We start from the raw sequence: 27,122 nt of genomic DNA on the forward strand, positions 1-27,122 counted from the left end.
TGCATCAAACCAAGCGGCAACCTCCGGTCTCAAGCGATGAAGTTTAAAATTATGGGCATAGCAGACTCTGAAGTTTGGAGGTTTTCTTGGCAATCTGCCAAAAACTTGGAACATTTGCACCACCTAAGGGACACAGGCAGTATATACTCTCAGATCTTGCTTTCGCATCATGCGGTGGCAAATATCAGGCGGTGGTTTACATGTGGCGGTGGCTCACGTAGGCGGCGGCTGCAGGTGTGCGAGGGCCCGTTCATCGCCGCTTGCGGCTTTAATTGTTTTTACCTTTCCTTGGTTTAAATTAATGTATGCTGCTGTATTCACACAGGGACTAATCTGAAATGTTCTGAATGAGCCACATGTGTGAATGCTACTTTACCTGCATGTTTTCCTGCCAGTCCCCTGTTAATCAGAGGCAGAGGTGGACTGTCAGGAAAAGACATCAGCCAGTGGGTGAGGGTGATGGCGTTGGTATCCTGCTAGTGATCTTTGTGCACATAATGAAGCTGCTTCAAACTCTTTTTTCTGCTCACCAGCACTCATTAGACTCGTAGTGATATGACGCGTAAATGCATCCACAAAAGCACCCTAAATGTAGCCACACACGTTTAAAAGCACACATTCCTCCAACATGCAAGAATTTTCAAAATGTATGAAAAAAACACACATCACTAAATCACATTCTAGTGCTGCTATACATCACAAACCCACACAATGGGCAACCGTCACAATTGATTTACAAGTCAGTTTGGATTCTGCCAAAACAGCTTACAGCAAATTATGTCTCACAAATCAAGCAAGGAAAACAAACATTTCATTCAATGTCTCACACTGAATGCAATAATTTGTGTTGCTTGTGACATGATGTGACTACTGCCTTACATTCCAGTGCTTGTTGACATTAGCTCAGGTCTCCCTGTTGTCTTTCCTGTGACCAGTCCTACACACTGGATTGGCCCCAGAAATTGGCTCAATAAATCAGGGTTGCCAACTCTCATGCCCCTGGTGTGTGACACACGCTTTCACAGTCAGTCTAACGCTCTCACTCTGCCCAGAGAAATCTCAGGCAAAAACACTACACTATAAAAACACTGTGGTGTGCAATTTTTATATCTGCGTGTTGGTCGGTCGGCTGCTTAAACATATGATTCTGATCTGCCCTACTTTGACTCTGATTAACTTCTGACAGAGAGGATGAACAGGAAACAATTCAAAACAAACACAACGGTCAGTTATCGTTTTGACATTTAAGGTGGCTTGATTGACACATGAATATGACTTGTTCAAAGTAATGTGAGACAAAATAATCCACCTTAAAGTTTTTGGAACCTCCTGGATATAGTGGTCATTGGCTGTTCCATATGGGCACAATGAATTTGCTTTAGGCAAGGCAAGGCAAGGCAGCTTTATTTGTATAGCGCATTTCATACACGAGGGCAACTCAATTTGCTTTACATTGAAACGTTAAAAACATTTGGAGACATTCAGACAGGCATAAAAGAACATAATTAAAATTACAAATATAATAAAACAGAAAAGAAAAGGAAAATTAGAATATATTAAAAATTACATTAAAATTTTAATTTAAAGTGAGTAAAATTAGCTAAGATAGGAAGGCAGTGGCAAATAAGAAAGTCTTACTCGGGGAATCCACAGGATGCGTGTGCGCCGCGTTACGGCTGCGACACGGCTCTGCTCCGTCCCGGGGCTTTCGACCTGGTCCATAGGATGCGTGTTTGGAGCGGCGCGCACTCCGGAGCAGGAAACTCAAGATCCCTCGAGAACTCCAAAACGCGCGAGAACAACACAGTATAAACAAACCGTGCAACAGACTATAACAACGTATTTTAAAGAAGGAGAAGAAGACGTTTTCAAAGTTTGATCTTCTCATTTTTTTGGAGGTTATCAGCGATTTCTGTGCTTCTGCCATGGGTAAGTACTCAAGTGAATTTAAAGTTTCTTTTAACCAACTATCTAATCTGTGTCGCGTTTATTATCATGTAATACGTTGTTGTGACGTTAACAATACCTCAAACGTATATATATGGTTAAAGTTTTGAGAAACCTCCATCTTTTTTATAGTATCCTTAATAATAATGTATTATCTCTATTATACACACAGTTCGTGTGAGCAGGAGGAGAACACTTGCCCTTCTTCTGCTGCTAGACAAAGCAGAAAGGAGGGGTAGGAGAAGACACCGTTTTTGGGTGCATCCCCTAAACCAAAGACGGAGTCAACAAGGGGATTTCCACCATCTTGTGGCTGAGTTGAGGCTGGACAGCCAACGCCATCACCAGTACTTCAGGATGAGTGCAGAGCAGATGGATGTACTTCTGTCCCTCATTGGCCCCGAATTGACCACACAAACTACCACCTACAGAGCTGCCATAGAACCCAAACAGAGACTGGCTGTTTTTTTGAGGTAAACAGATCATGTCAAAGACTATAACAGAAATGATAACAATTCAATGACAAAATGTGTAAAACTTTTTAATTCTTGTAATATCCACACAGTGAAAACCGAATGTTCATGAATAAATAAATACTGAACAGTAAAAGAAAAAAATTAAATAGAAAAATAAACATTAGATTAAAAAAAGTATTAAAAAAAAAAAGAAACACTGATATTATTTACAGAAGTCCACCTTTTGGGGGGGTTTCTCTAAAGGTCTTCAAAGAAATCTCCCCCAGTGCCTCGGTCCTCCCATTGTGGATCAGAGCTTGCGAGCATCTGTGTAAATTGCCCAATTGGTCTTGCATATTGGGGGGGGTGGGTAACTGGTCTGAAGCTCACAGGTCTGGTGGCTTGACTTGAGTGTCCAGTGATAGTTGGGGGAGGTTGCGATTGTTGTGTTGGAGCATGAATAGTTTGCCAACTTGCTGTATGGGGGATGGTGGTGGCTTGTTGTTGTCCTTTGTATAGATTGTGTAATGTTCTTAACATTTCAATCTTCGCCTCCTGTCTGCGGTCCTTGTCAAGCCTGTGCAGCATTGGGACCAGACTCAGAGCAAAATAATATGACTCATCAAGCTCATTGTCTGGCATGTGGGGTTTTGGCACAGGCTCCTCCAAAATTGAAATTAGCCTATCACCAATGTCTACTGATGTAGGCCTGTGGCTATGACGGGTGTCTTTTTTAGCTGCCTGTGCTCCTGATGTTGAAGGCCTGTCCCTGGGGCTTCGAGATCTTGAGGGCATGTCTGTGTCCCTTGAGGTGGAAGTCAAAGATGGTGAAGGGGATGGAGAAGCAGCAGTTGTTTGTTGTGCTCCAGATGCACTTGATTGTTCTTCATATTCTCCCAAGGACTGAGGTGTGCCACTTCTTTCTCTGCCCTCGGATTCAAAAAGAACATTTTTCAAGTTGCTCCTTGAACTATATAAGACAGAGAAAAGAAAAAAAATGTATTAATTTACAGTAAGTCAACAGAAATATTTCTCAATGAACGTCAAAACTTTAAATTGGATTATCTCATAGACTTAAAGATATAACATAAATAAAATATTATAATGACAAATATAATGACATTGTTACAGTATAAAGTTATTTCATATCTAAAACACATCTTTAAGAAATATCATACAGACCTTCTTTGCTGGATGTGAGGCAAAAGGAAGGACATTATTTCGGCATACTTCCACTCCTTCTGACTCCCACCTGCAGATCCACTCGGCATGTTTCCTCTTTTTTTGCTTTTAACAAAAGCATCCCGAAGAGTCTTCCACCGGGCCTTGCAAACTTCCACTGAAAGAAATAAAAGAAAAATATGAATAAAACGGTTCATAATGTAACTTCTTTTTCTTTTTTGTCTGTTACAGGTACTTGGCCTCTGGGGACTCGTTGGTAAGCCTAGCTTTTGCCTATCGACTGGGACATGCAACAGTCCGGAAGTCTGTGCACATGGTGTCTGCAGCCATTGAAAAGATGATGATGCAGAGGTTCCTCCCCAGGCCAACAACGGATACTTGGAGAGAGGTGGCTGAAGGCTTCCTGAACAAGTGGAACTTCCCAAATTGCCTGGGGGCGTTAGACGGAAAGCATGTGCATATACAGGCACCTCCATTGTCTGGAAGTCAGTACTTCAATTACAAGAAAACATTTTCTATTGTACTGTTGGCGCTGGTGGATGCAAACTACAGGTTTAGGGTCATTCAAGTGGGGGACTTCGGGAGAACCAGCGATGGAGGGGTTTACGCTGGATCTGATTTAGGAAGAGGAATGGAGACAAGGACACTTGATGTGCCAACCAGTGCCCCTCTGCCTGGTGCTGCTCACCTGGGTGATCTACCCTTTGTCATGGTGGGTGATGCAGCTTTCCCTCTCAAACCCTATTTGATGAGACCTTACCCAGGACAGAACCTCAGCCACAATAAACGAATCTTCAACTACAGACTTTCAAGGGCAAGAATGGTAGTGGAAAATGCGTTCGGTATTCTGTCCTCGAGGTGGAGAATTCTGCATCGCAGAGTGAACCTGCATCCTAAAAATGTGGACACGCTCGTGTTGGCTGCATGTATTTTGCATAACTTCCTGCTTTGCCCTAGCGAAAACCAAAGGATGCTGGATGATGGAGAGCAGTCAGGAAAGAAGATGACACCAGTGCGCAGCATGGGAGGAAACAGGGCATCTAGAGAGGCCTGTAACATCAGGGAGAAGTTCTGCACTTTCTTCAACTCTCCTGAGGGCAGTGTGTCCTGGCAGGACAGAATGGTATAAGATCCCAAAAAAAGGGGGTTCTTAACTTGAAATAGCTTGTAAATTTAAGGATGTAAAAAGCTTTCTGATTTTGTACTTTAAAATAAAAATGTATCTGTTGTTGATTTGTTTTTATGAAAAAAAAAAATAAAAAAAGGTTCCATGTTTGAAAAATCTCTCTATTTCTCAAGAATTTACGAAAAATAATTACGAGAAAAATAATATAACATTGAAAACTACTATTACACACAGAAATATGACCTTGGTAGGCTTACAAACATTATCTTGTGTCTTTGAGAGTCACAAACAATGCTGAGGTGTGCTTGTAAACTACAAGCACAAAGTGAAGGGAGACCTGTGAAGGCAGCACTTCACATTAGCATAACAATAGTACAGGCTCAAAGAGCCCTTCCCCCACTGTAGACTGTGTCTTCCTTGAACAGCATACAGTTACAATCTGATACATAGTTTCAATTACATGCGTTCTCAATCTGTGTTTACAAATATTTAATTTAAAAATGTTAAAAAAATATCAGTAGTCGGACTTAAAAAGATTTTAAATATTACTCTAAAAGCCTCTGTAAAGTTTTTCATATTTTATTTATACAAAAACAATTAGGATACCTGTCCAGTTTAATGCAAAGTTATTACATGTAATGCAAAAGGATTTTCAGGATCAATGAGTACTGAGTTGATACACGTACGTAGTTCACCGTAAATTTCCGAGTCATTAAAACACACACATACAGTCTGCTTTATTCATTAGTAATTGAGTTGTTAAACTCACCGTCCAATTCCAATACTCCTGCAATTTCGGTCCAGGCCTTTTCCTTTCTGATGTTGTCCTTATAGAAAGGGTTTGTGGTGTCATAGATGATCTTGTGTTGCTCAACTTCCAAAATAAACTTTTCCTCGTCCATGGTGTCGGATATCTTTTAAGACTGACGTCTGGCCCGATGCCACAGGTTATGACGTAATGTTGAAGAAGTGGTGAAATTTACGAGCTTGTGTTTGCACATGGTGTTTATTTTGAAAGTGAGCGGATGTTGCATACGATCCTCGTGCCTGACTTCCGGGATAGTTCGATCATTTCTGTGTCGATTGACGCGTGCTGGGCGCGGGGAGCGGCGAAAATAGACTCCCCGCGTATCTCTGGCAGAGCGGCGCGGCGGAACGCTCCAGAGACGGAGCTGAGACGCGCCGCAGCGCGCCCTGTGGACTCTAGAGCATTGACTTGAATGGGAACCTATTTGCTGCGACGTGCGCGGCGCAGCCGTAACGTAACGCGACGCATCCTGTGGATCTTGGGCTTTAGTCTTTGATTTAAAGATGTGAGAGTTGGAGCAGACCTGCAGCTTTCAGGGAGTGTGTTCCAGATATGTGGTGCATAATGACTAAATGCTGCTTCACCATGTTTCCTTCTGACTCTTGGGACCGAAAGCAGACCAGTACCTGATGACCTCAGAGGTCAAGGTGGTTCATAAAGTAGTAGCAGATCAGCAATGTATTTTGGGCCTAAACCATTCAGGTCTTTATAAACCATCAGCAGGATTTTAAAGTCTACTCTCTGACAGACAGGAAGCCAGTGTAGAGATCTAAGAACTGGAGTGATGTGGTCTACTTTTTTGGTCCTTGTTAGGACTCGAGCAGCAGCATTCTGTATGAGCTGCAGCGGTCTGATGGACTTTTTAGGGAGTCCTGTAAAGACCCCGTTACAGTAGTCTAGTCTGCTAAAGATAAATGCATGGAGGAGTTTTTCTGCATCCTGCTGAGACATGAGTCCTTTAATCCTTGATATATTCTTAAGGTGATAGTAGGCTGACTTTGTAATTTTAGCCTGACTACTGCAGTAAAAATGAAAAGGCTGCAAAGCATCCCTTATTTCCACTATGCTATCACTGTTACCTCTACCTGACTGATTGGTACGGTGGCCCTGAAGTGCAAATCACAACAGCAATTCAGAAAACACAACTGTAAATCAGAAAACACTACAGCAAATCAGAAAACACTACATTATTAACTAAACCAGAAGAAGTAGGAACCCTTGAGGGACACGACTTGTCGCTGATTGGACTGGTTTCGGAATGCGGAAGTAAACAACGGTCAAGCTAATAGCGAAACTGCTTCTTTATCATCAAACTTATGATTTTAAAAGTTAGGAAGTGGTTTAAATGGAATTGAATAATTTTCACAGCACAGCAAAAGAAGAGAGAAGGAAAAAGCGGAACGAGCGCTGTGCATTGTGGGAAACAGTACGCAAGGCAGACTGATCCAATGCATACTGTGAAATTTTCCCGAATCAGTACGACATCCGGGGAGTTTTGGCATACTGCAATTTTTGTTCACATACTGAATTTTGGCCAAATCAGTATGTACTGCTAGTATAGTAGGCGGTTTCGAAAACAGCCAGGGCCTTTGCCATAGCTGCCCCAACTCTCTGGAACTGTCTCCCTCCACACATCCACAACTCTGACTCACTTCAATCATTTAAAAACCTCCTCAAGACCTTCCTGTTCAAAAAAGCATAAACTCCTGCCCCACCTCTGTCTTTGTTCTGTTCTGTTTTATTTATTTATTAGCTTTATTTTTATATTTCTGTAAAGCGACTGAGTACCATGAAACACGCTATACAAATCTGATCAATTATTACTATGATTAGGTTTATTATTATTATTATTATTATTATTATTATTATGAGTGATAATTCAGCATGAGCTTTCAAACCTCCATAACCAAAGCTAGTGTTCGAGATCTACTTTTACTTAGATAATATTGAACTTTATGCAATGAATAAGGTTTCACGTGCATCTTTGTTTCTGAATTGTTACTTGCATGATGACGTAACTGGTAAGGAGCCTAATTAACAAGGACAAAACAGGTGTGTGAAATCAACCGGACTTATTTCTGCGGATTGATATGATTAGAGTCAAAACTCGAGAGTTAGAGAAAAAAGAACACATGTCGTTAAAACAAACGATCATATCTGACTGTTAAACGCAGCAGTGTGTTATTTGAGTTGTCTTCCTCTTTCTGTGGGACCCTAATAAACACTAAAATACACGGCTACTGTACTAAAAGTTTAACGTCGTGCCACAGAAATAATGATTAAAAATAAATAAGTTACAAACTGTTTTCTCACCATTGCTCTTCTGTCATCAGGTTCGGTGTTGCAGTCTCATCCATCATGTGACGCTACAAAAATAGTCCTTGTTTATTTTCAGGCTGCTTAATTTGATCCCAAACAGGAGCAGAAAAAGTCCTGAAATACGGCTCAGCACGGATATGTCATGACCCGCCCAACGCTTGGTTTACTTGTTTTCACAGAGAGGTGGATTCACAGCAGTTACAGTGTCCGAGCGAGTGCATGCAGTATCCGTCAAATAGTCCTCCAACTGTAACACAATGAGGTGTGTGTGGAGCAGAGTCAGTCCTGAAAGATGCTGAGCTGTCCTCCTCACGCTGCATGCCGTGTCTGAGGACCGCAGAGAGCTACACTACACACTGAAGGAGGGACCAGGGGCGGAACTAGTCTGGCAAATACACTATAGGGTTCCCCAATAGGGTCCTCCTCAAGATTTCATTTTCCAATATGCAGTATTTCTTTAAGTCTTTTTAAAACAAAGAAAAATAATTAATGCACAACATTTTTTCATCATTTGGAAGAAAAATACAGAGCCCTGCTGGTGACATATTACAACCCCAATTCCAATGAGGTTGGGACGTTGTGTTAACCATAAATAAAAACAGAATACAATGATTTGCAAATCATGTTCAACCTATATTTAATTGAATACACTACAAATACAAGATATTTAATGTTCAAACTGATAGACTTTATTGTTTTTAGCAAATAATCATTAACTTAGAATTTTATGGCTGCAACACGTACCAGATAATCTGGTACGTTTTAATAAGCCTGAATCATCGGGTGAAGAATGTTTAACATTTTTAACCTTTTTTAATGACAAAATCAGCAAGATACAATCAGAAATTAAAGCCCCTGATTGTTTTGCTGATGTTCCCTGTCTAAATGGTACCATTTTATCAAGTTTTAAACCTGTTTCTTTTAATGACCTCTTGACCACCATTGCACGACTTAAACGATCCTCAAGCCCTGTTGATTTACTCCCTCCTAAGTTCTTTGTGGAACTTCTTACTGTGACAGCCCCTTGGTAACTCACAATAACCAACAGTTCCTTATCCTCTGGTTGTGTCCCGCATTATTTGAAAACTGCATGTGTACAGCCACTCATTAAAAAACCCGGCCTCGATCCATCTGACTGCAACAACTTCAGGCCATTTTTAGCAAAAGTGATCGAATAGACTGTCTCACTACAACTCCTTGAAGCACTGGAACACATTTTTGAAAAATTTCAGTCTGGTTTCAGACAGAAACACAGTAGACTGTGCTTATTAAGGTGACAAATGATCTTTTAAGAATTGCTGATGCTGGTGTATGCTCTGTCCTAGTGCTGCTGGACCTAAGTGCAGCACTTGATACAGTGAACCATAAAATTATGCTTGAGAGGCTGCAGCACTGGGTTGGTATATCGGGGACAGCTCTTAATTGGTTTTATTCCTATTTATCTGACAGAAAGTTTTTTGTGTCCATGTCTGATCATGTTTCCCCTTATTCAGAGATAAGTTGTGGAGTCCCTCAAGGGTCAATATTAGGACCAATTTTATTCTCCCTCTATATGCTACCCCTTGGCCAAATCATAAGAAGACACAATATTTAATTCCACTTTTATGCTGACGACACACAACTTTATCTCCCTGTCACACCGAACACCACCACAAACCTCTCACTCCTCAATGACTGTCTGATAGATATCAAACTTTGGATGTCAGCAAACTTCCTGAAACTTAACTCTGTCACACAATGTGAAAACAAATGTCAGAAACCTCGGAGTGACCTTTGACAGCAGCTTATCTTTTGATAGACATATTAATAACACCATCCAGTCTTGCTTTTATCACCTTAGGAATATTGCCCGGATAAGATCTATGCTCACTTTTAATGACACCCAGACCATTATTCATGCTTTTGTTTCTTCTACACTAGATTATTGTAACAGGCTTTTACACTGGCTGCCCATTGCTTTTAGAATAGATTTTAAGGTTTTATTTATCACTTTTAAAGCACTTCACGGCCCGGCCCCTAGATATATCTGTGATTTGCTGTCACCCTACCAGCCCAGGTGCAGCCTCAGATCCTCAGGCAGGAACCTCCTTAAAGTTCCCGTCACAAAGTTAAAATCTAAGGGTGACCGAGCGTTTGCTGTGCAGGCTCCACGACTGTGGAACGGCCTGCCTTATTTTTAATCTGCTTTTATTCATGGTTTTCTTTTATTCACTCATTGTTTTATTTGTTTAACTGATTCTAATTGTTTTATTGTTTGAATTGCTTTAGTAGTTTCTCTTTTACTACTGAGTACCAATAAAACAAAGGGCAGGTATGTGGGATGTAAGTTAATCAGTTACTATATTAAGAAACTATATCAAGTGTCAAACCTACACTCGCCACTTCATTTTGTAGACCTAATACAACAGCCCTGAGATAAATATTAATCTCTAGGCATTTATTTAGTGAGGTGTTTATCCATACTGAGCCTATATAAATGAAAGACCACCTGAGTTTAACCAGTATATGTCTATACAATACAAAACTGTTGTAGCTTTTATCTAGATGTACTGAGGAAACTGTCAAGTGTAAATACCAATGGGTGGACGGGTTGACAAAAACCGAAAGGGTTAAACGAACAGACAAGGGTAGAGAGAAATGCTAATAAAGCACGTCTACTCGTCAATCTCCTCTGCATCCTGCTTAAGTGGATTCGCCTTCTCAGCTGGACAGCCTCCTCTTCAGCTTCTTTATAGAGCATACCCACAGCAATGGCAATCACGACCTGATCCATTTTTGTTTTGTTTTTTAACGCTTTCAAAATGTCAAGTTTCAAGGTTTTCATTCATTTATTTTGCTGTTAATATCCACAACAACCTTTTTCCCGCCACTGGCTTTTATATGTAGGATTCGGATAAATATATATATATATATTAATACATACGGAGGCAGGGATTTGTTTTACATCATATTTTATTTAAATGTAAAAATAATAAAACATTACAGAGATAATCACCGGAGGTAGACAGACAAGTCTAGGAAGTGACATCATGAGTACACTGCTGTTCCAATTGTAGAATGACCGTACTGCGGCCTCCTGTCCTCAGGAGTTTGAACTCCCCAGTCGTTCTCCCAAGTCCGTGCTTGGGAAGTTCAGAAGTCCGCACTCGGTGTACTTGGTATCGAGAAAGGCCTAAAGTGTTGGCTGCAGATAACTCCTCTTTCTGTCTCTTCAGACCAGCATTAGCAGTTTGGCGCCAACTTTTCCCCAATTGTTGTTTTTGGAGTTTGTAGTAGCTCTTGTTTTGTGTTCTCCCTCACACACTGCTGAGCTGACAGTGAATGGAGAAATAAAGAAATGAATAGATGCACAAGCCAGTTTCAAATCCCATGTATGGATGCACTTTGGCTTTTACAACATTAACAGAACCATCAACATCAACAAAGAGAACACAATATGCAAGAACTGTTGAAGTTAAGTACATGGGCAACAACATCACAAACATGCAAAGTCTTCTGTATTGCCATCATCTTAATCTTGTGGTCCAGACTGCAGCTAACACAAGTCAGCCTGCTGTAAATGTCATGTGTAACACAAGGCTTCCTTTCTAAACACATACAAATTATTTTAAGAGAGTTAGATATAAATGTTAAAACTTCACTAACTGATGGATGGTGTTAATATTAAATAAATTGAGCATAGTGCTGATACTAGCGTTTGGATGTTTTAATATAATTATTGTTGGATTTCATAATTGTTGTTGGATTTCATAATTGTTGTTGGATATTGTGAAATATATTTTATCAGATGTTAGAAGATATAAATTATAAGAACTGTTAGTTGATTACATGAACTCTAGAACAGATCTATTGGCGTGTGGTGCAACGATTAGTCAACGTGGGCGACTAAAATCGATGACAAAATTAGTCGCCAACACATGTAACAGTAAATGAGTCATCAGTGATGTCATCGCACATTTTCATGCTGTGCAGGGACATACTATCATTTTCCAGTGTAGAATTGCTGAGGAGTGAGACATCTTTTATCCATACTATCACAACTGACTATGGCAATAACAGTCCAAAGTCAGAGCCACTCTGTGAGTTTTACATTTCAGTCCCTGATTTTAAAATCTTTACCTTTTCTCTCCTTCCTTCCATCTCTTTTTCTTCATCCTCTCAAACAGTGTAGCAAACACTTACACTGTTTAGTGTTTAAAATAGTAATGTTAAATAAAAAAATAATAGCTGAATAAAAATCTTTCTATGAAATTGATGATCTGATAGTCGAATAATCACATCAATAATCGGTGACTGGTCAGCAACCAAAACAGTCATTGGTTGCAGCCCTATTTTTGGCTCAACTTTATTTGTGTTGCAAATGTTTTTTAATTTTTCTTCTGTTTTTTTTTATTCACAAAGACACTGGTTTGGAGCAATTCTATTTGGCAAAGGTACCAAAGGTGTATTTATTTAACCATGAAGAAAAACACACTTAAGAATATGGAGGAATTCATTCAAAGTTTATTTGTTGTACATTTGAAGGTTTATTCAGAGTATGAAGGCACACATCAGGGAATCATCTGAGAGTATGAAGTATATTATTTTGTTGAAAGTTTGACATTATAAGAGTAGATGGTCTAGCTTAGCTTAATGTCAACCCCTGATTTGTGTTCTCACTTTTGAGTTAAACAGATAAGAAGCACAAATTAGCAGCACACCAGAATTTGCCAAAAGAAAGACACATGTTTTCAATAAACATAATTATCTATTAAGAAACACAAGTTAATAATAATATGTTTTAGTTTTTTGGAAAGGACAAACCAAGCTCTCAGGTTACTGAGGTTTGTTCGTCCAGATCTATCTTCAAAGCCTCTTAAACAAAATCAAAAAGAGTTACAGTATGAAAAGCAAGAACCTGAACACAGTGATTTTTTGACTATCATAAGCTGATTTTAAATGAGCTAAGCCATTAAAATAAAATAAAATAATTAATGAATCCTCTTAAAGTTTAGCATCTCAGTTTTTTCCGAGCAGAAAACCACTGAATGTGGTAATTAAACTACCTCCCCAGACATGTGTATTTGCACCCAAGCGCACATACACCCGGTCTCCTCGCACCAGCTGCAGGACCGCCGCGTTGCTTCCATTATCAGCTGTGTCTGCGGTTGATGCGTGGTCATAGGTCTGCACTATAAGCTCATTGTTCTTGATGAGGGTAAGACTCGCTCTGTGTTCCCCTCCAGCATGATGGGATATATAGAAGTAGTAGTTGCCTGCTACAGGTGCAGTGAAGACACCTGTGGAAGATTTTTAAACAGAGAAAAAAGCACATTTATTATGACTACTGAAGGAATGAAAATAATAGATGACAGTACAAATATAAACAATGTAATGGAGCACACGCCTTATTTTGACAAAGATACACACACTGCTTGTTTAGAAGGTTGTTTTGAATAAAGCACTTGAATCTTTTTTTAGCAACAGTTTTTAGAATGTGAAATGACTTTGACAGTGACTTCTCTATTTACTGCAACATTGTAAAGCATTTGAGTTTGTATATTTACCCTCCTTAAGAGAAATGCAAACCTTCCAAGGCAGAACAATGAGAGAGATTATAGAATATTTATGTACTGCTGTACTTACCTGTGCCAACATTGTAGCCGTTACCCATGTTTGATATCACTCTTCTGAAGACAAGAGTTGTGTCCCAGTTGTAGGGTCCGATGGCTGCACCACCTCTTCCTAGTCCTGATGTAGCGGTGAATGCCACCCTGGGTGTTTCTAAAATCAAACCACACACGACTGAAATCACACATTTTAAATAAATATATTCCCCTTCTTTGTTGATTTTATTTCTCTGACTAGATGAGATCTTCACTGTAGTCTGAAATAACAGAGAAAAGATTGACGTTACCTTTGCTCTTCAGCTCAACAATCTGGCTTTCACTCTCCTTCAACCTGGTTTCCATGGCTCCCTGTTTTTCTCTCATGGCACCAAGTTCTTTCACCAGGTCACACACAGGGAAGCATGTTCCATCAGTTCTTTTTGTTTCAGGATTCTGACTGGTACTCTGAGCCAAAATCAAGCTGGAAACCAGCATCATAAAAAGTGAACCAGACAAAGTCATCTTCATGGTTGGTTTGATGTCGATCAGACGACTGCTTGAATGTAAACTCTGAGGCTGATGTTGTGATATTTAAAGTCAACCTGTTAATTTTTATCCTCCCAATGAGGAAGTACAAATTATGCAATAAGAAAACAGTGTTAGCTCTGTTTACCCACTCTCAGTTAACCTTTGGTGGTGAGTTGTCTCTGTAATGGAAAACTTTGTGATACAGTTACAAACTGAACAACAGGATGACCTTATATGGCAGTTTCACTGCACCTGTACCGTGATGGTTCCTGTTGTGACAGTCTTGTTCCTCTGCGAGTGTAACTTTTTACATTTGTCCTGCTTAGCAAACTGACGCAACCAATCATGAAATGACTTCTGTATGACCTTTTGTGTTTGCTATACTTGTGTGATGTTCGGGTCTGTGGGACCTGTTTTGGATGTTTGCTTGAAGAAAAATGTGAAACAATGATCGCTTCAACCTCAGATTCTTTGGCCTTATTTTCTGTGAAGAACACATAAATGATCTTAGAACACCAACACATTTATATTACATACATGGCGTTCGGGGTCCAGTGGACCCGGGGTTTTTAAAAGAGTTGAAATGTGTTGGTGCTATTGTAACGTTGTTGGTGTAGGTGGAGAGCTAGCCGCTCCAGATAGCCAGTTAGCTCAGAGACTCAACAGACCAACAAATGGAGATATCCCACATTAACTAAAACCAGACCAGGTCTCAACAGTGCTATGTTCCACAATCATACATGAGCATAAGAACATCAGCATAGCCTGCACCAACTAGTTACTGAAGGGAGTTTCCTGTGTGGATGTCGGGCAGAGGACAGAGGACACAGCAAGAGGGCTACGCCCCCTAGTGGCACTACTCATACAAATCTGACTGTTACACTATGTACTTTAACTCACACCCCTTTTCGACCAGCGCAAACCAGGTTGTATTTCCAGGCTGGTGCTTGTGCTGGTTCGGAGCTGGTTGAACTTTCAAACTAACACAGCACCTTATCCACACGCTTGAGCCCGTGGAAGAGGCACACCATGACATCAGATTTACTTGACTGCTTTTCCCAGCAGCGCTAGCACAAACTCTCCCTCACGACAACACTGATGGCGGACAACGTGGCATTTTTGCTGGTATTACTCCTGGCTTTTTGTAATCACATGAGGTCCCAAAGAGAACTTACCCAACTTTATCAACACTTCTGTGCTACTAGTCGTGCTTTACATGGACAGCGACTTCATATGAGAAGAAAGGTAATGATCCACACATTTTTATTCTCAATAAGTCTGAATGTAAACTGTTGTTAGCCTCTCTGCTAGCCCAATTTAGCTTGTTATTTAGCATAGACTAAACTGGTATCTATTTAAGAAATCCGTAAGCAGTACTTCCATTTCTGTCCTAATAGATAGTCTTCACGATGATGGCGAGGCTGAGGTCGCCTGTTGTCTGGGCACATCCAAGGTCTTGCCACTGGTGGGACACAATTGTTCCGGATTTCAACAGACAACAATTCATCCAGAATTTCCGCGAGTCCCGGGAATCTTTCGATTACATCTGTGAAGTCAGGAGTGGCATGGAGACAAGAAACACCAATTACCATATGTGTGTCCCAACTCAAAAACAGGTTGCAATCGCCCTTTGGAAGCTTGCCACCTGCAGTGAGTACCAGTCCATCAGCCATCTTTTTGGGGTAGGCCTGAGTACTGTCAACTGTGTCCAGGAATTTTGAAATAGTCATCACAGTGCTGCCTCCTGCACACATTCAACTTCCAGATGCAGAGAAGTTGGTGGAGATGGCCCTTTTTTTAACAATCACTGGAGAGTACCACAGTGTGTTGGTGCAATAGATGGAAGCCACATTCCAATAATTGCATCAGAGAAGTGTCCCAGAGACTGCTACAATCAGAAAGGCTGGCATTCTATTGTTCTCCAGGCTGTTGTGGATGGCAAGGGAATGTTCTGGGACGTGTGTGTTGGCTTTCCAGGGAGCGTTCACGATGCCAGAGTCCTTAAACATTCCAGTCTGTGGGATATCCTCAGTGATGGGGAGTTGCTGGGTCAAAACAAAGTGACCACCTCCAGCTGTGATGTTGGACATTACCTGATCGGTGACCCAGCATACCCGATGCAAAATTGGCTCATGAAATCATTTTCAGACACTGTCAGACTGACCCCCGAAGTACTCACCTACAATTACCGGCTGAGCAGTGCAAGGTTTGTTGTGGAGCTGGCTTTTGGAAGGCTTAAGGTACGATGGAGGTGCCTCTTAAAAGAAATGACTGCAAGCTGGAGCTCGGCAAAAAAATGACACTGGCCTGTTGTGTACTTCAAAACATTTGGGAAGAGCATGACTTTGTGGACGTTGGACAGAGGACTTTGGTCTTTGTGTGGGAGTTGTTCCTCATCTTCACAGAGAGCTTCAGTAGAGTCAAACTAAACCCTAAATAATGTGAGATTCATTTTAAAATGTATGAAAAACATTAATAAATACATTGTGAATGTAACTAGAACATGTGTGTATGTGCAGAACTAATGAATTGTATGTTATTTATGTGTGTATGTATTAAAAAAAAGTTTTAGAGCTGGCACCCTCCAATTTGGCCTCAAAACCAACCTTACTGTTCAATATGTTTTCTCTACAATGGAAAATAACTACAGAGAATTAACAGATCAGCCTGCTGGATACTAAACCAATAACATGCTTCAATAGATAATTTGGTGTGTAACCTCCACTCCTTGACCTTGTTTGGGTCTTAAAGAGGAAATTCAAAAACAACTCATCTTGCTCCGGTTACAGAAATCCAAAGCAAATCCAGACGTGATCCGGATCAAGTGTCAATGTCAAACAATAGCATGGTTTACAAGCCACAAAACCAACACTGCTGGAGTTGAAGCTGAGCCTGCAATGAAAGCTATTTCTTTGATCTACCATGGGCCTGTTTTATTCAAATTCAAATGTTAAAAGGCCATGACGGCTGATTTGTCTGTCTCTGTCTAATCAAAGAGTTTGTTTTAGAGATGAAGTTCAGTATTTTGATAATGGTCAAATTTTGAAGAGACTTTAAAAATGTCTTGTTATTCACTGATGTGCTTCAGTTATTCTGTTTGGCATGTACAGTGAGATACAGAAACCTGAAAGCATGAAGTCACTGCAGGTGATTCATTATCAATCCAATACTTCAAGGTAGTCTTTATCAAGCCCAGAATTACAGGACATCATACCCAACCAACATGTGTGACCTTGGTTTTGAAATGATGATAGCTAGACTGTAACCAGAACTGCTCACAGCTTCAGAAACCAGGACCTCTTTCTCTTTTAGAAAGAAACATGAGATGAAAGAGGTGCTGTAAACGTCTTTAAAAAAGAGGTAGAAACAAATCATCAAAAACTCATGATCTCTCTGAAACACACTCACACAAAGAAGAAGGAACAATCTGTTGTACATAGTATACAAATGCAGGAAAACCATGACCTCCTCTTCCCCTGTATTTGTATGTTGGAAGTCCAGAGTAAAGACTGACCTCCCTCAAGCCTGCCTGTGTTTTGTGTTCTCCCTCACACACTGCTGAGCTGACAGTGAATGGAGAAATACAGAAGTGGAGAGATGCACCAGCCAGTTTCAAATCCCATGTATGGATGCACTTTGGCTTTTACAACATTAACAGAACCATCAACATCAACAAAGAGAACACAATATGCAAGAACTGTTGAAGTTAAGTACATGGGCAACAACATCACAAACATGCAAAGTCTTCTGTATTGCCATCATCTTTATCTTGTGGTCCAGACTGCAGCTAACACAAGTCAGCCTGCTGTAAATGTCATGTGTAACACAAGGCTTCCTTTCTAAACACATACAAATTATTTTAAGAGAGTTAGATTTAAATGTTAAAACTTCACTAACTGATGGATGGTGTTAATATTAAATAAATTGAGCATAGTGCTGATACTAGCGTTTGGATGTTTTAATATAATTATTGTTGGATTTCATAATTGTTGTTGGATATTGTGAAATATATTTTATCAGATGTTAGAAGATATAAATTATAAGAACTGTTAGTTGATTACATGAACTCTAGAACAGATCTATTGGCGTGTGGTGCAACAATTAGTCAACGTGGGCGACTAAAATCGATGACAAAATTAGTCGCCAACACATGTAACAGTAAATGAGTCATCAGTGATGTCATCGCACATTTTCATGCTGTGCAGGGACATACTATCATTTTCCAGTGTAGAATTGCTGAGGAGTGAGACATCTTTTATCCATACTATCACAACTGACTATGGCAATAACAGTCCAAAGTCAGAGCCACTCTGTGTGAGTTTTACATTTTCAGTCCCTGATTTTAAAATCTTTACCTTTTCTCTCCTTCCTTCCATCTCTTTTTCTTCATCCTCTCAAACAGTGTAGCAAACACTTACACTGTTTAGGGTTTAAAATAGTAATGTTAAATAAAAAAATAATATCTAAATAAAAATCTTTCTATGAAATTGATGATCTGATAGTCGAATAATCACATCAATAATCGGTGACTGGTCAGCAACCAAAACAGTCATTGGTTGCAGCCCTATTTTTGGCTCAACTTTATTTGTGTTGCAAATGTTTTTTAATTTTTCTTCTGTTTTTTTTTTTCACAAAGACACTGGTTTGGAGCAATTCTATTTGGCAAAGGTACCAAAGGTGTATTTATTTAACCATGAAGAAAAACACACTTAAGAATATGGAGGAATTCATTCAAAGTTTATTTGTTGTACATTTGAAGGTTTATTCAGAGTATGAAGGCTCACATCAGGGAATCATCTGAGAGTATGAAGTATATTATTTTGTTGAAAGTTTGACATTATAAGAGTAGATGGTCTAGCTTAGCTTAATGTCAACCCCTGATTTGTGTTCTCACTTTTGAGTTAAACAGATAAGAAGCACAAATTAGCAGCACACCAGAATTTGCCAAAAGAAAGACACACATTTTCAATAAACATAATTATCTATTAAGAAACACAAGTTAATAATTATACGTTTTAGTTTTTTGGAAAGGACATACCAAGCTCTCAGGTTACTGAGGTTTGTTCGTCCAGATCTATCTTCAAAGCCTCTTAAACAAAATCAAAAAGAGTTACAGTATGAAAAGCAAGAACCTGAACACAGTGATTTTTTGACTATCATAAGCTGCTTTTAAATAAGCTTAGCCATTAAAATAAAATAAAATAATTAATGAATCCTCTTTAAGTTTAGCATCTCAGTTTTTTCCGAGCAGAAAACCACTGAATGTGGTAACTAAATCATGTCCCCAGACATGTGCATTTGCATCCAAGCGCACATACACCCGGTCTCCTTTCACCAGCTGCAGGACCGCCGCGTTGCTTCCATTATCAGCTGTGTCTGCGGATGATCTGTGGTCATAGGTCCTCACTATAAGCTCATTGTTCTTGATGAGGGTAAGACTCGCTATGTGTTTCCCTCCAGCATGATGGGACATGAAGAAGTAGTAGTTGCCTGCTACAGGTGCAGTGAAGACACCTGTGGAAGATTTTTAAACAGAGAAAAAAGCACATTTATTATGACTACTGAAGGAATGAAAATAATAGATGACAGTACAAATATAAACAATGTAATGGAGCACACGCTTTATTTTGACAAAGATACACACACTGCTTGTTTAGAAGGTTGTTTTGAATAAAGCACTTGATTCTTTTTTTAGCAAGAGTTTTTAGAAATGTGAAATGACTTTGACAGCGATTTCTCTATTTACTGCAACACTGTAAAGCATTTGGGTTTGTATATTTTCCCTCCTTAAGAGAAATGCAAACCTTCCAAGGCAGAACAATGACAGAGATTATAGAACATTTATGTACTGCTGTACTTACCTGTGCCAACATTGTAGCCGTTACCCATGTTTGATATCACTCTTCTGAAGACAAGAGTTGTGTCCCAGTTGTAGGGTCCGATGGCTGCACCACCTCTTCCTAGTCCTGATGTAGCGGTGAATGCCACCCTGGGTGTTTCTAAAATCAAACCACACACGACTGAAATCACACATTTTAAATAAATGTATTCCCCCTCTTTGTTGATTTTATTTCTCTGACTAGATGAGATCTTCACTGTAGTCTGAAATAACAGAGAAAAGATTGACGTTACCTTTGCTCTTCAGCTCAACAATCTGGCTTTCACTCTCCTTCAACCTGGTTTCCATGGCTCCTTGTTTTTCTCTCATGGCACCAAGTTCTTTCACCAGGTCACACACAGGGAAGCATGTTCCATCAGTTCTTTTTGTTTCAGGATTCTGACTGGTACTCTGAGCCAAAATCAAGCTGGAAACCAGCATCATAAAAAGTGAACCAGACAAAGTCATCTTCATGGTTGGTTTGATGTCGATCAGACGACTGCTTGAGAGTAAACTCTGAGGCTGATGTTGGGATATTTAAAGTCAACCTGTTAATTTTGATCCTCCCATAGAGGAAGTACAAATTATGCAATAAGGAAACAGTATTAGCTCTGTTTACCCACTCTCAGTTAACCTTTGGTGGTGAGTTGTCTCTGTAATGGAAAACTTTGTGATACAATTATGAACTGAACAATAGGATGACCTTATATGGCAGTTTCACTGCACCTGTACCGTGATGGTTCCTGTTGTGACAGTCTTGTTCCTCTGCGAGTGTAACTTTTTACATTTGTCCTGCTTTGCAAACTGATGCAACCAATCATGAAATGACTTCTGTATGACCTGATTTTTTCACATTTTTCTTCCATCAAACATCCAAAACGGGTCTGTGGGACCCGTTTTGGATGTTTGATGGAAGAAAAATGTGAAAAAATGATCGCTTCAACCTCAGATTCTTTGGCCTTATTTTCTGTGAAGAACACATAAATGATCTTAGAACACCAACACATTTATATTACATACATGGCGTTCGGGGTCCAGTGGACCCGGGGTTTTTAAAAGAGTTGAAATGTGTTGGTGCTATTGTAACGTTGTTGGTGTAGGTGGAGAGCTAGCCGCTCCAGATAGCCAGTTAGCTTAGAGACTCGACAGACCAACAAATGGACATTTCCCACATTAACTAAAACCAGACCAGGTCTCAACAGTGCTATGTTCCACAATCATACATGAGCATAAGAACATCAGCATAGCCTGCACCAACTAGTTACTGAAGGGAGTTTCCTGTGTGGACGTCGAGCAGAGGACTATAACGAGAGTGAGTACAGCTCAACATCAGTAGGTCACAGCAAGAGGGCTACGCCCCCTAGTGGCACTACTCATACAAATCTGACTGTTACACTATGTACTTTAACTCTCACCCCTTTTCGACCAACACGAACCGGGTTGTATTTCCAGGCTGGTGCTTGCGCTGGTTCGGAGCTGGTTGAACTTTCAAACTAACACAGCACCTTATCCACACGCTTGAGCCCGTGGAAGAGGCACGCCATGACATCAGATTTATGTGACCGCTTTTCCCAGCTGCGCTAGCGCAAACTTTCCCTCACAACAACATCCATGGCAGATAACGTGGCATGTTTGCTGGTGTTACTCCTGGCTTTTTGTATCACATTTTTACTCATTTTAATATTTTCGTTTTAAAAAAAGATTTGGGAACGAAATGTTATGTTTTGGTGTACTTTGAGTTTTGCAGAACTTCTACCTGTTTAGACAGCGCAACAGGTGGTGTCGTCATTGTTGAGATGAACATTTCATTGTAGGTTACACTTATATTTACTGTCTGGAGTTTGCATTAGCCATTGTAGAAATGAAGAGGACATATTTTACTATTATATAAGCCTATAGCCAACCAAGTCTGAGCTTGCTCTGAGTTCAGTGAGGCTTCATGGCGACGCATCGGGACGCTCTGGTGCTATATTTTATTTGAGTAAATTATTGATTCGTATTCATTGTTACTGAGGATGATTTTAGAAAACATATTCATTACTATTTACAGTCTATAGCTGACTATTTACATCATCAAGCCAAACTAGCCTCTGCTCTTGTAGACCATATACTCACAGCTGGTCAAACAGCTGCACCGAAGTAAGTCTGGTGCAGGCTAACTGTAGTGTTGTCAATACATTATCCTACACACTATAATAAATGAAACGAAATGAAATAAAGTAAAATAAAAACATAATTCTTGATAATGCTTACTTTGAAGCACCAAATAAGTCAGCTGGCAAAAACCTTTTTCTTTCATTTGTGCCACGGGAGCTCTCCTCTTCTCGGCCCTTGTCAGTCAGTCTGTCTGTCTTTGTCTGTCAGTCTGTCTGTCTGTCTTTGTCTGTCTGTCTGTCTGTCTGTCTGACATACAGTATATCGCTGTCTGCCTCTCTTTGTTTAGCTAATTCTCGCATGAATATAGAATAAACACATATACTAGCCTACATAGAAACAATAGATAATGGAAAAAAAACTACAACACAATAGCTGCAGGAAATGCAGCCTGCGAAATGTATCATTATGAATCATATTTGCACAGCCCTCTGTGTCACTGCAGCAGCGGTAGGAAGGAAAAAGTATAAACCCTCTGATATCCTGTTTGTTTTTTATACATGGAATATTATTTATATTACAAAGTCCCCTTCCTCAGACCGTTGCAGCGTTTGTTTGTTAAATAACCTTTAAATACATTATCTTAGAGGCCCTGCTTATTACGTGGCCTTCTCACACTCCCTGACTGCTGTTTTGGCTCTTCAGAATAAGTATTGGTGAAAAGTATTTCTGGTCCTGGATTTGACATACAGTACATGACCTTATGTTCTACACTCCCAATGTTAAGAGTTCTACCATATCAGACCCGTATAAGGCCATGAGCTGTAACATTCAGACATTGTGTAACTGTTATCATTGTGCAACTGTTATAACCTCATGAGCTCAAAAGTAGTGCTGGGTCACTCCGAGGGGGAACCAGACATGTGCTGGGTGTAGATAAACAGGTTTTTGGTTAGTTACAATAACAGATAACTGGAAACTTGAGTGCATGTGTGAAACTAGGGAGGGAGCTACAGGATGTCCTTGACAGATATTGATCAATGTTGTCAATGGACCAAGAGGTTTCCAAATGTGGACCAGGACATTGCCTAATATTGACCTGGTGTTCATGGAGACTATCACGTACCCAAGATTGTGCAACGTTGTTGTGAGGTGTTTAGAAGCAGAGTGTTTTGTATCATTAAAAGAGACTCAGACCATCAAGCCAGACTCTGTCGTTTTGTTCCAGAATGTGCTATAACAAAGGCTTGAGCAACAGTCCAGTCCCTGGTGGTGGTGTTGTCTTCTGAGTCCCTTTCTGTTGGTGTGCAGTGTCATCGGTAGTTAGTTTAAGGTTTGGTTTTGAAATGATGATAGCTAGAATGTAACCAGAACAGCTCACAGCTTCAGAAACACACAACCTCTTTCTCTCTTTAGAAAGAAACATGAGATGAAGAGGTGGTGTAAAAGTCTTTAAAAAAAAGAGGTAGAAACAACTCATCAAACACTCATGATCTCTCTGAAACACACTCAGACAAAGAAGAAGGAACAATCTGCTGTACATATTATATAAGTGCAGGAAAACCATGACCTCCTCTTCCCCTGTATTTGTATGTTGGAAGTCCAGAGTAAAGACTGACCTCCCTCAAGCCTGCCTCGTCTCATCTTGTTCCTTTAAACTTCCACATTGGTGACCCTGACGTGATGCCTTTCATGCTCTTTCACACCCGGGCATGAGGGCTTCAGTTAAATTGGTGGGAGCGAAGTTTGTCTGGCCTGGCCTCTGAAGGGATGTCAGGCAATGGATGGCTGCATGCCTGGCCTGTCAGCGGGCCAAGGTGCACAGGCACACTAAAGCGCCTCTGGAGCTCTTTCTCATCCCTGAGAGGATTTTTGACTACATCCACGTGGATCTGGTGGGTCCGCTTCCCCCCCTCCCATTGATTCACTCACCTCCTCACCATGGTGGATGAGACCATCAGGTGGCCGGAGGTCTTGCCCCTGTCATCTTGGCCGAGGTGGCTCCAGACTTTATCTGGGTGGCGTGTTTTGGCACGCCCATGGATCTGACTTCTGACAGAGGTGCGCAGTTCACGTCAGAGCAGTGGACGGCCGTCGCTGTGAGTCTGAGGGTGAAACTTCATCTGAAAACGGACTGTGTGGAGGGTTTCACCACTCCATGAAAGCTGCTCTCCGAGCCGCACTAACAGACTTTAATTTTTGGACTGTCTGCTGTGGGTCATGTTGGGCTTGCGCTCTGCTCCTAAGGAGGACCTGCGATGTTCTGCGGCCGAGCTGGTCTTTGGCCAGCCACTTCGGGTCCCTGGTGAATTCCTCCCAGAGGCTTAAGCCTCCTGGCCTATCAAGGTGCGTCCCCAGCTTTCCGCGATGCGGCCAGCGTGTTTGCACCGGTCCCTGCACATCACTGTCTTCCCCAGTCGTACATCCTGAGGGATCTGCTTTCTGCCGGGTACGTGTTCATCTGCCATGATGCCCACCGTTCTCCTCTCCAGCCTCATTACAACGGGCCCTTTTGTGTCCTAGAGGCAGGACCCAAGACCTTCGTTGTGGGGGGACGTTTGGAGTGGGTTTTTGTGGACCGCCTTAAAACTGCTTGGGTGGAGCTGGCTCGGGTCCCTCGCTGTGGCCGCCCCCAAATTCGGCCCCGGTTTTCCCCCAGTCCCATGTTCCTGCCTCAGCCCCGGTGGTCGACTCGGCCACAGAGACGACCCTCTGGACTTGTCCCTGCCTCTGCCCCGGTGGCGGTTTGCTGCAGGCGGTTTGGCCTGGTCATCAGGCCTTGCGTACGGGACTGAGGCTGTTTTTGCGCTGGTTGTGTGCTGTTTTGTGTGTACCTATTCTGGGTGTTCAGGGGGGGGCTTTGTGGTGGACACTAGGGGTTGATATTTTCACACCAGAATGGGGAGAGGAGAAGAATTGATAAATAGGAAGTAGTAAGTGTTTGTGGTATGTATTTGTATGTTGGAAGTCCGGAGTAAAGACTGATCTCCCTCAAGCCTGCCTTGTATCAAATTCAGACACTGTTCTTGTTCTGGAGCTGTAAAGACTTGTAAAGGATGAATTAAAGACAGTGAGTGTTAACAGGAGGATAATGACATGACAAACCATGCAGCAGTCCTTAGAAGAGCACAGTCATTACATCTTCAGTGTTCACCCACTCTGCTTTGATCTGATCCGGACTGCTGAGGCAGTAATAACTGGACCTGTGTTGGACTCCTGATTTTTTCCTCCTCCCGCATCACTTTCACTCTTTTTCTCTTACAACAATCCTTAACATATCCTATAATCATCCAGCAAGAGGACCAAATGGCCCAATGGTGGGCTGTAAATGAGCTTGGTTTCTGATAAGGGGGGGTGGGTTCAATGAAGGACAGGGATTTTAAATGGAGGCCACTTTTCCTTCAGCATGAAGAGTCCTTGTTAATTAAATTAAAACCTGCATCAGTGGGAGGAGTAGTTACATAATATATTTAAACACACACACACACACAAGTTTGCCATAAGTTATTGTTGCTAGCCAAACATGTTTATCTACCCCCAACACGTCATGTGTCAGGTCGGAGTGACCCAGCAGTGATTACAGATTAATTGACGGTGGTGAACAGTTTTGGTGTTAAAGAGATAATTTAATAGTCAGGAAGTTAGGGTCAGATAGTGAAGGGCCAATGGGAATGATTGATTGAATTTTAAAAGATGAGGTTACCCTCGTAGTATATGACAAACTAGACCCCTTGCAGTTTGCCTATCAAGCTAGTAGAGGGGTAAAAGATGCACATTTTCAAAATTGAACTTGGAGAAACTGAAATCACACATCAGACTTTTTATTTGCCGACTTCTCTTCAGCTTTTAAGAAGATTCAACCACACATTTTATCTGACCAGCCTTCTGCTTATTTTACTTTACCTGATCACTTTTTATTGTTGCTTTTAAACTTTTAAACTCACAAAAAACAACAGGTTTTAGTCCATTGAGTTATGTCAGACGCCCTGGTTTGAAACACTGGCTCCCCTCAGGGTTGTGTTCTTTCAGTCCTTCTTTTTATTCTGTACACTGACAGCCGCAGGTTGTGTAAAGAGAGCAGCTACCTTCTGAAATCCTCTGTTGATACAGTTATTATGTCTCTTCTTCAAGGTTCAGTCAGACCCTGGTAGTGCCCTTCCCGATTTTCTTAAGTGATGAAAAAACTTCCTGGACCTCGACCACGTATCTAGGAGCTTGTCATTGACTTCAGGAAAAACTGTGAAAATTTTAAGTAAGATGTATTCATGGTGAAGATGTTGAGAGTGTTTGTATCTGGTAACTGTGTTTGACTCCCACTTTTTTTTTTTTTTTTACATTATTTTTCACATTTTCTTTTATAAGAAGAGTAATAGTATTGCCAACACCTGACATCAAACAAGTGGTCACGACTTTAAACACATAACATACAACAAAAAATAACCAAAATGAAATAAATGAGACATAGAGTAATTGTGTATATATATATATAGATATAGATATGTATATACACATTCACACAAATAAACTAACAAAAAAAACAAAACAAGACACTTCAGCTGTAAGGTACAACAGGGTACGTAAGTCACTTGTATTAGATTTAAAGGGGATCAAGAAAACACAGGTCAGTTGGGAAACAGGGACATTTACATTCTACCACATGATCAGGTCTGAATACCACCTCACAGACATACGTTGCTTTAAGTTGCTGGGAATGACATTTTCTCTACATATTCAATAAATGGCATGCACGTCCAGTTATATCTTCCAAGTGAACCCTTCAACATAAATGTTAACTGTTCTATTTGAAGGCACATCATGACTTCTTTGATCCACTGTATGAAGGAGGGAGGACCAGCAGCTTTCCATTTAACAAGGATTAACCTCTGTGCTATCAGTGAAGTAAACGCAATTACATTAGAATGGTCGGAAGTTATACCCTGCCTGTTGGCCGGAACACCAAACAATACTATAAAAGATTCTCTTACAGATATCTGAATATACTTTAAATACAGAGGTCCAAAAGTTGCTCAATGTGCTGAACGACCAGAACCTGTGGCTCATTGTCGCGGGAGATTGTTTACATCTAGGACAGCTATCATCAGAAATCAAAAAGATTCTTGACTTTTTAGCTTTCATGTAATAGAGGCGGTGAAAAAGCTTAAACTGCAATAAGCAGTGGCGAATGCAAATAGAGGAG

The 27,122-nt window shown here is 40.7% G+C and overlaps 3 protein-coding genes across 4 annotated transcripts; all 3 read right to left on the reverse strand.

Moving 5' to 3' along the window:
- Nucleotides 1–2,557: 2,557 nt before the first annotated feature.
- LOC117831288 (transcription factor Adf-1-like) lies at nt 2,558–5,621 on the reverse strand. Of its 2 annotated transcripts, XM_034709915.1 has the most exons (3): nt 5,480–5,621; nt 3,585–3,741; nt 2,558–3,372 (listed from the first exon to the last, which is right to left on the reverse strand). In XM_034709915.1, the coding sequence occupies exons 1-3, from the start codon at nt 5,610–5,612 to the stop codon at nt 2,661–2,663; spliced, it is 1,002 nt and encodes a 333-aa protein (XP_034565806.1). In that variant the 5' UTR covers nt 5,613–5,621; the 3' UTR covers nt 2,558–2,660. The 2 variants fall into 2 exon arrangements, with proteins under 2 accessions (XP_034565806.1, XP_034565805.1); XM_034709914.1 differs by lacking the exon at nt 5,480–5,621 and having other exon boundaries at nt 3,585–4,898.
- A 6,697-nt stretch (nt 5,622–12,318) lies between these two features.
- LOC117831557 (complement C1q tumor necrosis factor-related protein 3-like) lies at nt 12,319–13,978 on the reverse strand. The gene is made up of 3 exons (XM_034710296.1): nt 13,734–13,978; nt 13,463–13,600; nt 12,319–13,116 (listed from the first exon to the last, which is right to left on the reverse strand). Exons 1-3 carry the CDS (start codon nt 13,951–13,953, stop codon nt 12,836–12,838), a joined length of 639 nt encoding a protein of 212 aa, XP_034566187.1. The 5' UTR covers nt 13,954–13,978; the 3' UTR covers nt 12,319–12,835.
- Nucleotides 13,979–18,669: 4,691 nt separating this feature from the next.
- LOC117831556 (complement C1q tumor necrosis factor-related protein 3-like) lies at nt 18,670–20,353 on the reverse strand. The gene is made up of 3 exons (XM_034710295.1): nt 20,086–20,353; nt 19,815–19,952; nt 18,670–19,467 (listed from the first exon to the last, which is right to left on the reverse strand). The coding sequence occupies exons 1-3, from the start codon at nt 20,303–20,305 to the stop codon at nt 19,187–19,189; spliced, it is 639 nt and encodes a 212-aa protein (XP_034566186.1). The 5' UTR covers nt 20,306–20,353; the 3' UTR covers nt 18,670–19,186.
- Between the last annotated feature and the right edge of the window lie 6,769 nt (nt 20,354–27,122).

The sequence above is a fragment of the Notolabrus celidotus genome, chromosome 19 (assembly GCF_009762535.1).
Source record: "Notolabrus celidotus isolate fNotCel1 chromosome 19, fNotCel1.pri, whole genome shotgun sequence".
In the NCBI taxonomy this organism is placed as follows: domain Eukaryota; kingdom Metazoa; phylum Chordata; class Actinopteri; order Labriformes; family Labridae; genus Notolabrus; species Notolabrus celidotus.

Excerpts from the sequence above, each read along its gene's own strand:
- LOC117831288 (XM_034709914.1), bottom strand. The coding sequence starts at position 4,060 with ATGGAGGTGCCTGTATATGCACATGCTTTCCGTCTAACGCCCCCAGGC. Across the intron at positions 3,373-3,584 it reads CCTCACATCCAGCAAAGAAG|TTCAAGGAGCAACTTGAAAA; the intron begins GTCTGTATGATA and ends TGTCTTATATAG.
- LOC117831557 (XM_034710296.1), bottom strand. The coding sequence starts at position 13,953 with ATGAAGATGACTTTGTCTGGTTCACTTTTTATGATGCTGGTTTCCAGC. Across the intron at positions 13,601-13,733 it reads TGTTGAGCTGAAGAGCAAAG|AAACACCCAGGGTGGCATTC; the intron begins GTAACGTCAATC and ends GTTTGATTTTAG. Across the intron at positions 13,117-13,462 it reads CGGCTACAATGTTGGCACAG|GTGTCTTCACTGCACCTGTA; the intron begins GTAAGTACAGCA and ends AATCTTCCACAG.
- LOC117831556 (XM_034710295.1), bottom strand. The coding sequence starts at position 20,305 with ATGAAGATGACTTTGTCTGGTTCACTTTTTATGATGCTGGTTTCCAGC. Across the intron at positions 19,953-20,085 it reads TGTTGAGCTGAAGAGCAAAG|AAACACCCAGGGTGGCATTC; the intron begins GTAACGTCAATC and ends GTTTGATTTTAG. Across the intron at positions 19,468-19,814 it reads CGGCTACAATGTTGGCACAG|GTGTCTTCACTGCACCTGTA; the intron begins GTAAGTACAGCA and ends AATCTTCCACAG.